This window comes from Melospiza georgiana, chromosome 7 (genome assembly GCF_028018845.1).
Source record: "Melospiza georgiana isolate bMelGeo1 chromosome 7, bMelGeo1.pri, whole genome shotgun sequence".
In the NCBI taxonomy this organism is placed as follows: domain Eukaryota; kingdom Metazoa; phylum Chordata; class Aves; order Passeriformes; family Passerellidae; genus Melospiza; species Melospiza georgiana.
In genome coordinates this window covers 24,717,266-24,730,047 of record NC_080436.1, presented here as the reverse complement: position 1 = coordinate 24,730,047, position 12,782 = coordinate 24,717,266, and the positions used below count along the sequence as shown (strand labels likewise).

The window sequence follows — 12,782 nt, the reverse complement described above, 5'->3', positions numbered from 1 at the left end:
GTAATTGCAAAAGTAAAGTAAATGCATGACCACATTACAAAAGAATTGACAGTGCCATGAATACCAACAAGATAGGATAGTGTCGTTTTAATATTACTCTCTGTTTTACAAATCCTGACTGATCTGGTATCAATCTCTCTATAAATCAATCTGCTATCAACTTCTATACTTTCATGTAGACCTAGACTATTGTTTTGAAAGACACTCCATAAAATTTATAGATATTTACACAAAGATAATACAGGCACAGCTGACAGTTTTTCAAAACATAAATTTGAAACTTTCAAGACCAGAACTTATGCATCATAAATTATGATACACACTACTTGGATTTTAAATTACTTTATCAAAATACCCACTCATATTTGTTCTCTTCCATTTGCCAGGCTTTACATATGTTGTATTTTTATTGAACAAAAGCTCAAAATCTGTGATTTATTTTCTGTGCATCAATACTGCAGAATGCATTGGTTTCTAAAGGCTGCGCTGCATTTGTCATAACATGAATGCATTAAGAATCAAAACCAAAGTCATACTCTAGGTCATGGTTTAAAAAAGCATGCACAGCAAGAAATAAAATTATTATGAGCTAAAATAAAAGTGCCTAATTCTTTCAAAAGAAAACTTACAGGTCCTTGTGCCAAAACACAGAGTTGTCCTGTTCTTTGAAAGGTGTTAGGCTCTTGTCTGTGCCAGTTAGAGAATTTTACTGGGGTTCTATCTGACCACTCAAAAACAACAGGGGTGTTATTACTGTATAATCCAATCCATGTCTCTGTTACATTTTCTGTAAAAGAATAAGCGAGTTCAGATTTTAATGGTGAAGTGATAAAGCCTGTTTTTCCTCTAACACGATACCACCATTAAAAGTTATTCATGGGATTTTATCAGAATGTCCTTCTTTCAGGAAAAAATAAAAGCTGTATAAACTTTAGGAAACCTTACTGATGAGACTAGGTTCTACTGCTCTTGAAAGCTACATAATTTCAAAAACAGAATCAACATACATGATAATATGCTTTAAAATCCTAAAACATACAAATTAAGAGCATATGCACTTTCTTGAAGTGTATGGGCAAGCAAAACTGATGTGGGAGTGAAATATTTCTTCATATAATTTTCCATGCCACACTCAGCTTTAGGATTCTCTGAGAGTTATAGAGTCCAGTGACAGCACAGTTGTAGCCAGTGTCTAACAAAAAAAGGAGAGATAAGGTTTGCATTTTGATGTCAAATTTTATTTTACCAGCCTCTACAGGAGAAAAAGCACTCAGACTTTCAGGCATGCAAGCCCTTCTCCTGAAGAGAAGCTTGAACAAGCTGGAATGAAGCAGCAGACTGAAGCTGAACTCAAGCAGAGAACAATTACATCTATCCATTACAGCATCCCTGCCAACAATGGTATTTGTTATCTATGGAGGGTCTTCATCGAGGTGAGGAAGATGATGGAGGTTAATATCCAATCTCCACATGACACTTTGCCCCAGCTCTGCGAGAAAAACTCAAAACCAAACTGTGCAGCTCTGCCAGCACACTGGTGTCAGTGGCAGGCAGAAAATACTCACTTTCCTTTGCTGCTGTTATGACAACAAAAGTATTGGCATTGCTGCATCAAAGAGCTTTTGTTCATTAAGTTCCTTGTGCAATTGTGCTGCCTCTCAGGACAATGTGAACCAGCAGAAGTGCTTTGATACGCCCTGCTGACATCAAAGGGGACTCTGCCCTCACAGTAACAGCAGCAATTTTGCAGTGTGGATCAGGCCAGCTTGCAAGCCAAAGACATACTGAATTGGTTTTGCTTCTAAGCACAGTAGTATAAGGTTGATGACTGAATGTTTTGCAATAGTTTGCAAGGAACCAGGCAAGAGTAGGAAAGGACACAAGCTAGCATTTTTACTATGGCCTCACTGTGTCTGCTTCATGGAGTCATCTCTTTATTTTAAGAATAGTTATTGGAAAAGGTGACTATGCATTTTTAAGACTCCTAGAATGGGCATGCAACATGGTTTCTTTTTTTGCAAACACCACTTGGGTGTGACACATAATATAGCGCTTAGATGGTTACAAGTTAAAGAGCTGCACAAAAGAGCACCACAAAATACTTCAAGAAACACCTGCACACTTAAACTCCCGAAACTCACCACTTTCAAGCAATTTAAGGAGCAGCTCTTCATCTGCCATGGAGGATACACTAATGAGCCTGCTATTTTCACTCTGGCATGAGAGAGAAGCATCGTTCCAGCTCTTGGGCTCTTTATGAAGTCTGTAGCAGTTGCGATTGTGCGGGTACCAGCCAGCGTCACAACGAGTGGCACGGTACTGCCAGGTATCTTGAAATGAGCACACCAAGTTCATGTACATTAGACAGAATTGCCAAGCTTATGCTATGTTCATAACACGTTCAGAGTTGTTTTTTTTTAACCTTAAAATGCTGAAAACAGAGTTTTCCAAGATGACTTAAGGAGGCCTAAACACCTGCTCTATGGATCATCACCCACCAAGCAAACTGAAATTCCTTCCATTTTATTTGATGATTGAACTGTTTGGGCTGCTGGACTAGTGGCAAAACCTAATTCAGTTTAAAACACAGTTTATCTCCCTTATTACTTCTGAACCTGGTTCAAGGACAGATAAAGCTTTTTCAGACACATTACCTACAGAATGTTTGGATAGCCTTCCTTTACTACCTGAAACAAGCTGCTAAACTTTCTTTAAGTTACTAGGAAGGAGCTGAACCCATGTAAGTAGCTCATATAAAACCAAAAATTTATGCACGTAGCTCTTATAAAACAAAAAATTTATGTTAGAATAAACTAAATTCTGTTTTTGACTTTCTCAGAGAACAGAGAGTCATTCTGAGTCATTCCATGCACTACACATCTTATACGCATTGTATAAACACTTGAAGTATATGTACAACACTTTTTTGGCATATCAAAAATACAGCACATCATAAAAAACCCTGCAAATTTTGTGCTTCATCTATACATCTTTCTTCCATGTGTGCCACTGGTTAATTCCATTCACACTCAAAACCTATTTTTCAACTTCTAAGTAGGGCTTATATTGTAATATAAAAGGGAATGAGCATACTGATGGTGTAAGGAATCAAGTAAATGTTATTTGTATTAAAACTGTTTGTTCTAAACAGTTCTCAACAAAGAGTGCTTTGTTTTCAAAGACTGAATTTAAACAGAAGAAAGTGTTATTACATCAGTTAAAGTAAATTGTATTCAACTTAAACAAGCAAACCCACACATTTACTGCAGGTACAACTCTGTTCTGCTGACTTTATAGTCAGGTGGCTTCTTTTGCTCTCCTTGCACCCCCACAAACAAGATACAGTAACACTGACACACTTACCCAGTGTTTCATGCTCTGTCTTATTTAAATATTTTTTGCATATAAAAGGCAATCCAGATTCACAAAAATAACTGTTCCAGCCATACTTTAGTCTTGGATTAATCACTGCACAATGATTTTCTTTATAATGGTTATCGGAGACATCTGAAAAGACATTTTTGAGGAGCACAAAATTACAAAAAATCAGTTTTTAGCTGTAAAATGGTGTTGTAAGGTTCCCTGCAACTTCTTGAATTAATGTATAAACAAGCCTGCATACCCAAACTTCTAATAATATTATACCAGTACTATGGACAGTTAAACATTTACCATTAATTACATGTGTGGCAATGCCTCCTTGGCTGCCGCTCTCAGATGAGAGACTGAAACAAGCTTGAGTGTCTATAATTAATTGTTGGTGGACAGGCTTCAAAATTAAGCAAACCAAGTCACAAAATTCATGTTAGTGTACTAATTGTAATTACAGCTTGTTAACATAAAAAAATTGAAACTCCTTTCCTCCATGTAAGTAGCTACAGTTTTTAAATATGCAGCAAAGGAACACCTTTGAAAGTACAAAAGGATTGGACCATTAATGCTTTGAAGAGATAGATCTCACTTGATGTTATATCCTTAGAAAGGCTTTCAGTTTGTGAACATGAATAAATAGATCTAACAAAAATAACCTGCACTCATTCACTTAATTCAACTTTCAAACATAGCTGTGGGAACAGCAGTGCTGCATCAAGCTGCAGTTATAGAGAGCATATAATTATGCTGCTATAACACATGCAAGAGGAACATCAAGTACTTGCTCTCCAGTTGACAAACATTAGTGGTGCTCCATCTGACCACTGCCAGCCAGCGTCTTCATCCAGGCGGTTCAGGCCCATCCACAGCATCATGTCTGTGGAATTTAACTGCCCTGAAACAGAAAAAATAAACAAAGTAATACTGCATGCTTTCCCCAAGCTTTAAAATATCTACAGGCATAGACCTGCTGTCCTGACTTGTTACAATTGGAATAAAACAAAACTTCAAAGCATTCTCCACAAAGTTCAGGCTGGTTGGCTTTTTTTCCTGTCCTTAGAAATAGTAAGTTGCTCTGTTAATCAACACAGAGATGAAAAGGAATAAACTCGAAACCTGAAATCCTTCACAAGCCACTCATTCTGCAAACCCTTCCTACATGAGTTGCTGCTGGCCTTAGAAGTTAAATCTAGAACAAGCAGCTACATAAACGCTAGCCTGTTTACATAAACACTAGCCTGTTTCAGCTTTTCATAAATCAAACAACTTTCAGAAACCTTTAAAGCCCTGCAGGCATATCAAAAAGCCAATGAAATATTTTTGAAACTTCCTGTTAGCTTATATCCTTCAATTGAAAACCAGCAATAGTGGGAAGCAATGAAAATCGGAGGCAACCTTTGCATCAGAGCTCCACCACCCATTCCTCCACTTGCTTTTCTCCACTCACACTAAAACACCCATGAAATCCTTCCTTTCAGAAGGCTCTGCACAATTTGTTTGAGACATTTGCTCCAAGGGGAAAAGCAAATTGCTTATCAGAGAAGGAGTAACATGTATTTATACAGCTGGCATTCTTTCCATCCAGGACATTTACTTTAGGCCTGTAGAAATGTTCCTACCATTCCCATTTACTGAAGTCTAGCTTACAGAGACAATTTAGCAGGAGAAAGGGACACCAAGGTTGACTGCAGAGAAGGTAACCATGTATTATTCTCCAAAGTAAACAAACACACTCCCCAACCACAGCTGCAGGATGAATGGGAATCTCTGTGGGGAGGGAGAATTGAGAAAATTACACCCTCAAGTAACATCACCACTTCTGCATCTCAGTTTATTAATGTGGGGATTTGCCTTCATCCTTGCTCTTTCAAACAGCTCTACTGAGGTGTGTTACATGACACAGCCCCACAAGCAGCAATGGGAGAGACATCACTCAGGGTATTAGGCTCCAAAGCTATCCCTTTGCACAGGTAAGGAGGAAATCTAACTACAGGTTTCCTACGAGGTCCCCAGAGCAATGTCTACTCACCGCTTAAGTTAGTTATGTAGTCCTGCTCCTCGGGGTTGGTGACACTGAGCAGGTCCCCTCCTTGCAGCTGACAGGCAGCCCGAGCCTCAGGCCAGCTCAGCACGGACGCCAGGTTGAACTGGTAGCAGGTGTGTGTCTTGGGGTTCTTCTTCCAAAAGATGTCACAGCCCCTCTCTATTCAGAAACAGATTTATCACCAGCTGCCCATCATGCCAAACCAATCAGAAACACAACACCTTGAACAATTTAATTAATTAATGACAGCAGCATCCCAAAGGAAGCACAATTGTGATCACCTTTTCTGTTGCTTAGTTAACACAAATAGGGAAATAGGGCACTAATGAAATAAAATGTTGCTCCAGATTTCAAATGGTTGATAAAACACTTAGGAGCTGATCTGCAGCTGGTGGTGATTTCCACAACTCTCCTGAAGCCAACACAGCTACATTTTAATTTATTCTGGCTAATCATTTGTTTCTAAAGCTGAAGGTTGAAATATTCAAATGGTGAACACCTCACCCAACTTGTGGCAACACTCACCTTGTACTGGTGGTCCTTGTACTCAAGAGAATGACCTTTAATTAAAAAGGATAAGCAAGGACACAAATACTATCTATTTTAACAGCTTCCCAGAAGTACTCACTGCAAAGACACATATACAGCTGTTTTTAAGATGCTTTGGAACAGAGATCTGAAATGTAGCTTGAGTAGGAAAGGCTTTTCCAAACCACTTCTACTGATAGAAGACACTATTTTGCTTACTTATGCAATAAGCTCAAATGTTCACAAAGATTATACATCCAAAATCCTTTCAACAGCAAGCAGTTTTAAAGCTATTGCTTTCTAGTATTTTAGCCCAAGACAAATCCAAGCAGTGCACAGAAGAAAAGGAATGTGCCAGACGCAGGGCAGTCCAAGCAGCAGGTGACTTTGCAGGAGCAGCCCTTAGGTAAAGCGTTCTACATAAGCTGCCTGTGTATGACTAGGACAGAGGGCTTTGGCTGCAGGGTAAGGTCAGTGGGCTGCACAGAATGAGGTCCTTCTCCTGGTCCCTCTGCTGGTCCTTCGGCTGGTTTTGCTGTTGTGATGAGGACTTTGAGTCTCAAAGGTCAACCAATAAACTATAACAGATTTTCTAAAGATATTCCTTTGTGCTTTTTAAAAAGACATTCCCTTCTAACAGAAGGGAAGTAATCCAAATCCAGACTGTGTCCTAGTATTACTAATAAAGAACAAACTCATGGAGGGGGGAGAGAGAAGACAAGCAACATCTTACCAGCATTTGGGCAAAACCCCCATTTTTCATCTTGTTCATAGTGAGTTGTTGTGGCACACCACTCAGATTCCTTTCCATCTCTGGTACACTCATAATACCACTTATTGTTATATTTAAATGGAAAAACGCATGGGAGACCAAAAGAATTTCCAAGCAAGGTGTATGTTTCTGGAAAAGAAAGTAGAGATTAAAAGAATGCAGACCACAACAATTCTTTTTGCCCCCATATGTCATTATTCCTGTATTTAGCAGCAGTGATAAAAATAAAATGTCTAAAATGACTTTTAAATTTTAATTTACAATTGGTAACAGCATTACAAGTGTGAGCATCATAATTTCAGAAAATAAAATGTAGAAATAATAATTTATGAAATTTGTCACCATGAGACGCATTCCTGTAACTTACTCCATTAACAAAAAAAAATCCCAAACAAAACCACAACCCCCAAAATGTGATCAATTAACACAAAGCCTGTATCTATATTTCAGAACAACCACATAAAACAGCAATTAGTTAAATCAGTACACACTCAGAGACAAATTCTACTTATTTATTAGTCTGTGACATACAAGTAATTTAACATTATTCCCCTGCTTCTCCTACTCTTTATAAAGTGGATTTCTAATGTGTGTTCCACTCTCTTTGTCATTCTTTGGGCAAGGAAACGTACAAGACAAAGGAATATTAAATAGAATTTTAAAAATACGTTTCTATCCTGTGGAGAGTAATAACACAGCTAAAGAACTGATGCTCCACACATTGGTTTCCACAATCAATGCCTTACAAAATATTTAAATATTTTCCTATTGTTTGTTCCTACTTTGAGGACCAAAATATTGAGAGAATGCAGTGCAACTGAAAGCTGTAAAAGCTTTACCTCAGTGAGTGTCTCCTAAATCTCAGAGCTTCTAAAAAAGGTCAAAGAATGACAACCACACTTTGAATGAAATTGTTTATCAAATATTCCACACTGATAGCTTTAAGACCAAAGTCCTTCAACTACAGAACCAATACATACTGCCAAGTTCCTAGAGGTTTCTAGAGTTAATGGCTGGCTGTGCACATACAAAAGAGCAGTTTACACATTGTAAATCTCCTTCTGATGTGAATGAACAGAAAATACTAGGAACAGGTCAAAAAATAAATCAGGATTGCTTTTCTGTCTGCCTGCTACCATGCTGCCAGCTACAGAGGGATTATCTCAGTCCTGGCAAGAAACCAAATTCAATTGCTACAGACCTCTTACTACAGTTACAAATATTTTATTTTTTTTTTTATTTTGAAGGTAGCTATCCCTGACATCCCTTACTTGGTGGACTAACAGGCTGGCTTGCCTTTGCATGTGCATGAGTTGTGGTAGAAGGTGGAAAACAGAACCTGAAAGAGATTTTACCAACACAATTCAGTACTTTGATTGTAAAACTAGGCTAGAAGTACCTGCCTAATGCTGATCCTCTCCTCACCTATCTGAGATGTTGCAGTATTAGGGCTAAACCAGGTCTACTTTCATGTTAGTGTGTGTACATGGCAAATGTGTATGACTTTTCATGTATTTTTATATTTTTCTGTCTGGTCTTAAGTATGAATTCCATTAGGCTTTAAAAAGGAAGTTGGGCACCTTCCCAGTTATCACAGGTCTCAAAGAAGAAGTTTGGTGAGAGCAGAGGCTGAGCTACATCTACAGGGGAAACCACTAAGACCAGATCTGGAACCCAAACACCCAGTTCAAGTGGGGAAAATCAACAACTTCAGTCTGAGACAGTGTGCAAACATCAGGCCTCTCCCTCTTACAGAAATGCTGAGGAAGGGGTCAAGGTTCAGGCTGCCTGTTCCTGTTTGAAGTCAGTGGGTTTATCTTAGTCCTTAAACCTAGAAAACTGTTCAGGTCTGCAGACCTGGATCTTGATGCACATTCTTACACCTTAGCTGAACAGCTACACACTAGCTGAACAGCAGGATTTATCAAACTTCTGATCTCTGTTTCAAAGTTTGACACGTTCAGAGTCCAGGTGCAGAACACGGCAGACACTGGTCCATGCACACTGCAAAGACAGACGGATTTCCAGTGACAGGAACTCCAAATCCTTTCTCCTCTCTTTGGGTTTATCTGATAATGGAAGCTGCAGCATAGGCAACAGTAGATCCTTAGTAACCCTTCTAATTTTACAGGTGGTTTGAAATGAGCATTTCCTGATTTGGAAGGATACTGGTTGGTGTGAGGGTCAATTTAACAAAAGAACATCAATTGTGTGGTATGCTCACCTCAACCACTGCACATAAAAAAACCCACAAACTTTGAGGCCCAAACCGCAACCCAGAACTTCTAAAACTTTTCCCATCTAACATTTCTATAACAAAGTTTTATTCTTACCTTGGAATGGATGTTCACAAAGATCTTCATCATAGGACATATACTGTTTCCATTGACAAGTAGATTTTTTTTTGGCCACAATATATTTACTGTTTTCAACTGCTAATTTAAACTCTGATACACCAACTAACTCTTTTCCATCACAGTTCCACCACAATGAGTATTGAGTTGAATCACATTCAAGCATAGCTAGTGGCTGCTCTGGTTTGCTGATGTTCAGCCCCAGACAGGTGCTGCTGCCTATGTTGAAAAGACGACGGTTGGACACCCATTTCCATAACATCTTTTCTGAGAGCTGACTGCAGTCCTCCAGAGCAAGGCCAGCTCTGTCCACTTTAATGCACAAGCTGGAATTTTCACTCTGGATCATAAATATTCCTTTATCTGCAAGGGGAAGAAAACAAAACAAACTTTCAGTCTGTAGAATTCTGCAATTGATTAAATATTATTAAAAGAAAAATGTTTTAATTGCAGCTACTTAGGAAGAAAACTGAAAATATCTATCAGAATAACTGACGCTCCAAAAAACTAATGAGTACTGATCTAATTTTACTGCCAGCTGATTTTTCAAAACATGTGGGCTACTTGCAAGCTCACAAAAATAAAACCACATAATACTTCTCAAGCTGGATAGCCAAAAATAACCTCAAACAAAAACAAGAGGTGCTCAAAAACATCAGTCATGTTTAAAGAAAAAGCCACTGCTCACCAAGACAGAGTAAAGGACATAGCAATGGAGAAAAAGTTTAAGTAATACAACAAGTTATGCTGTATACTGCAAAATAATTCCCAATGTAGATGGGAGAATGAATTAAAGTAAAAGCTAAATATTTTAAGACTGACATTGCCATATTCATTCTTTACTCTGCAACTACAGAGAAAGAAAGAAAATGAGTTGCATTGTCAACAGGACACAGGAATAGCAGGATTTCTCTATGCCATTAGAACTGGTGGCCAAGGGTTAAAGTATGCCTTTGCCATTTGATACATATTGTTCAACCATCTGTGACTACCTTCCACAAGAGCAGATGTTGTGGGGCTAGCCTGACATCCCAGATTTTTTGGAATCACATAGAAATTCACTGAAATATGTGACATCATGTTGTAAGTATGTGAAAAAAGTCAGCTGTTTAATGTCTTGGGAGCAAAAGTTGAACTGATCATATAGACTGAAAAGAAGAGGGCAGCTGAGGAACTGGAAATCAGCAAAATGTAAGCCTGTAATGGCTCAGCAACTTGATTCACTCAGAAATCCAATGGTAAATAACCCAAGAAGTTCTGTTCACATTATATGTGAGATATTTTATGCCTCAGGAGATTATGTGTTGAGAACCTGAGCAGCACCTCCATTTTGCCTTCAAATTTTACAGTAATAATTTCTGCCATGCATACTTGCATCTTTCTGTAATTCACTACACCTAGCATACTGAAGCACTAAATATGACAATAAAAAATCCCTTCAAACTGACAGAGCCCACAAATGAAATATGAGATGCAGAGGACCACTCAGATGCTATGTCTGAGTTTAGAGCTTAGGTGTGGCCCTAAAAAAGGAAGAAGTTTCAAGCAGCACAGTGACAGTGCTGTCTAACAAGCACACAGGAGATCAGCTCAACAATATAATGTGCATACAACAAGCAGAACAGAGAGGATATGGATTATGGAGAGGTTTTTGGTTACAGATTCTGCATAGAACACATTATGACTTACAAAGAGGTGGCACTGCAGATTGCGGCACTGCTAACAGTGGCTGTTTCCCCCATGGCTACAGAAACTGGCAGTCTGATGGAGCCGGAGCAAGCCCTTCTGACTGGCAGCAGGTGAAAACCAGTGAAGTTTTGCAGTTTGTACTGGTTTCACCCTTCTTATCCAACCCAATCCTCCCTGGGCAACGCAGGTGTCTCTATTTACGTGGCCAGAAAGAGTTTCTGCCTCTCATACTATGAGTATGTCTTTTCCACAGCAGTCTCATCTTTGCTGACCAGAAAATACACTGTCAATTTGCTAGGTAACTAAAAACTGGGATGTTAGCACTAGTAAACTCTGATTAATGAGATTAATTCACCAGGATACTGGGATCCACATGTATATTGTGAGTTTGAGGAAGTTTATCTATATCCACAGCATGCAGCATCTCCCAAACAGCACCTTCCTGGGGTGAGGGGAGCAAGACCACAACCCAGAGGTGAAGGATTCTCAACCTTTGAAAGCCATATCTGTAAGGCCCTTAAGAGTTGCAGTAACTGCTGAGAAAAGATAAAGTTCTTTCCCAGTGTACACAAATAACCCATCTGGATGATTTCTGTGAATAACGTCCCTTTTTCATTCTGGGGCAACTTGTGCCAAGAACAGCCAGACCATAATTCTTGAGCCCCCTTCCAAATGTGGTTTCCATTCCCCACATACAAAATGCAATTGGCAAGAGAGCTGAGCTTGCTCGCCTGAAGACTGCCAGGAAACAGCCAGCTCACCGCAGAAGTAAGACATGAGAGATGGCAGGCTCAGTGACAGCTCCACGAGCTCCAGCTCAGCTCTACGAGGGGCAATGAGACAACTGGAGCGACATCAAGCCTGGGAATGCCTCCAGGCTCACCTCTCCTGAGCTTGCAAGGCTACACCATTCATTTCACAGCTGCTCACACAGATGGGTTCTGTTACAAAGCTCCTGGTGTCAGGGAGAGGTCTGTGCCCAAAGTCCTGCAGCTGAAGAGCTGCAACGGAGCGCTGCGGCCCCAGGACTCCAAGAGGAAAGGAGATAATCTATGCTTTAGAAACTGAATGGGTGAACAGAAGTCTTTAGAACAGATCCACTTCTCGACATCCACGCCCCTCCACACAAGGACAAGGGGACAACAAACGTATTCCCAGAGAGAAGCCTGGAGCTGATGTTTAGCCCCAGATGAAGAGCTAATTGCTGACCAGCACCTCTAAATTCCTGTTTACTCGGGCTCAACACAGCTAATCGGGAATAAACGGCTGTAACAAAACTAGGCGAACAAGATAGCTTCATTTCCTTCCTCCTTACCTCCCATTTCCTTCCCTCCAAAAAAAGCAGAGAGAATTGCTTATGTGATAATAAAGGAAGTGACAGGGATTTATTGGAAATGAGGATGAAACTATCGCTATTCTCTCCGGGCGCATGGAGGACCGCAATGGGCAGCGGAATAAGGAGCAGTGAGGGCGCGCAGCAGAGCCAGCAGGGCAGCCCTCGGCCCTTCGTCCCGGAGCGCTCGGAGCCGCCGGGGCTCGTCGGAGCCCGGCGGACCCGCACGGCGGCAGGCTCGGAACGCTCGGGACTCGGGGCTGTGCCCGGGGCCCCCGCCCGCCGCGCCGCTCCGCTCCCCACCCCCGGGCCACCCGAGGCGTCACTCACTCCGCAGGGAAGGCACCGCGTCCCGGCCGAGGGCGGCGGCGCCGCGGCCGCCCAGCAGCAGCAGCAGCAGCAGCAGGAGGCAGCGGGCCAGGAGCCGCAGCCGCGCCGCCGGCATCGCCCCGGCGCTGCGCCCGCCCGCGGCTGCCCCGCTCCGCGCCGCTCGGCCCCGGGAACGGAGCGGGCGGCCCGGCCCCGGGGAGGGCAGAGCGGCGATCCCACCCCGGCGGAGAAGGAGGGGCGGCCCCGGGGGGCGGCCCGCGGGCTCCCCCCGAGAGGCTCCGGGAGGGCTGCGGGGAAGGTCATTACGGGAAATGCCGCTCGTGCAGCTCGGGCCGGCTGCCTACTGCCATGTGAATCCAA

The 12,782-nt window shown here is 41.4% G+C and overlaps 1 protein-coding gene across 1 annotated transcript in view; it reads right to left on the bottom strand.

Moving 5' to 3' along the window:
• Nucleotides 1–12,537, bottom strand: part of PLA2R1 (phospholipase A2 receptor 1) — a 35,727-nt gene extending 23,190 nt beyond the window's left edge. The window contains exons 1-8 of the mRNA XM_058028346.1: nucleotides 12,423–12,537; nucleotides 9,050–9,433; nucleotides 6,678–6,845; nucleotides 5,402–5,575; nucleotides 4,154–4,267; nucleotides 3,364–3,507; nucleotides 2,142–2,330; nucleotides 630–787 (exon numbers count right to left, since the gene is read on the bottom strand). Coding sequence (XP_057884329.1) covers nucleotides 630–787; nucleotides 2,142–2,330; nucleotides 3,364–3,507; nucleotides 4,154–4,267; nucleotides 5,402–5,575; nucleotides 6,678–6,845; nucleotides 9,050–9,433; nucleotides 12,423–12,537 — 1,446 coding nt within the window. The remainder of the gene's footprint in view (nucleotides 1–629; nucleotides 788–2,141; nucleotides 2,331–3,363; nucleotides 3,508–4,153; nucleotides 4,268–5,401; nucleotides 5,576–6,677; nucleotides 6,846–9,049; nucleotides 9,434–12,422) is intronic.
• Nucleotides 12,538–12,782: the final 245 nt, after the last annotated feature.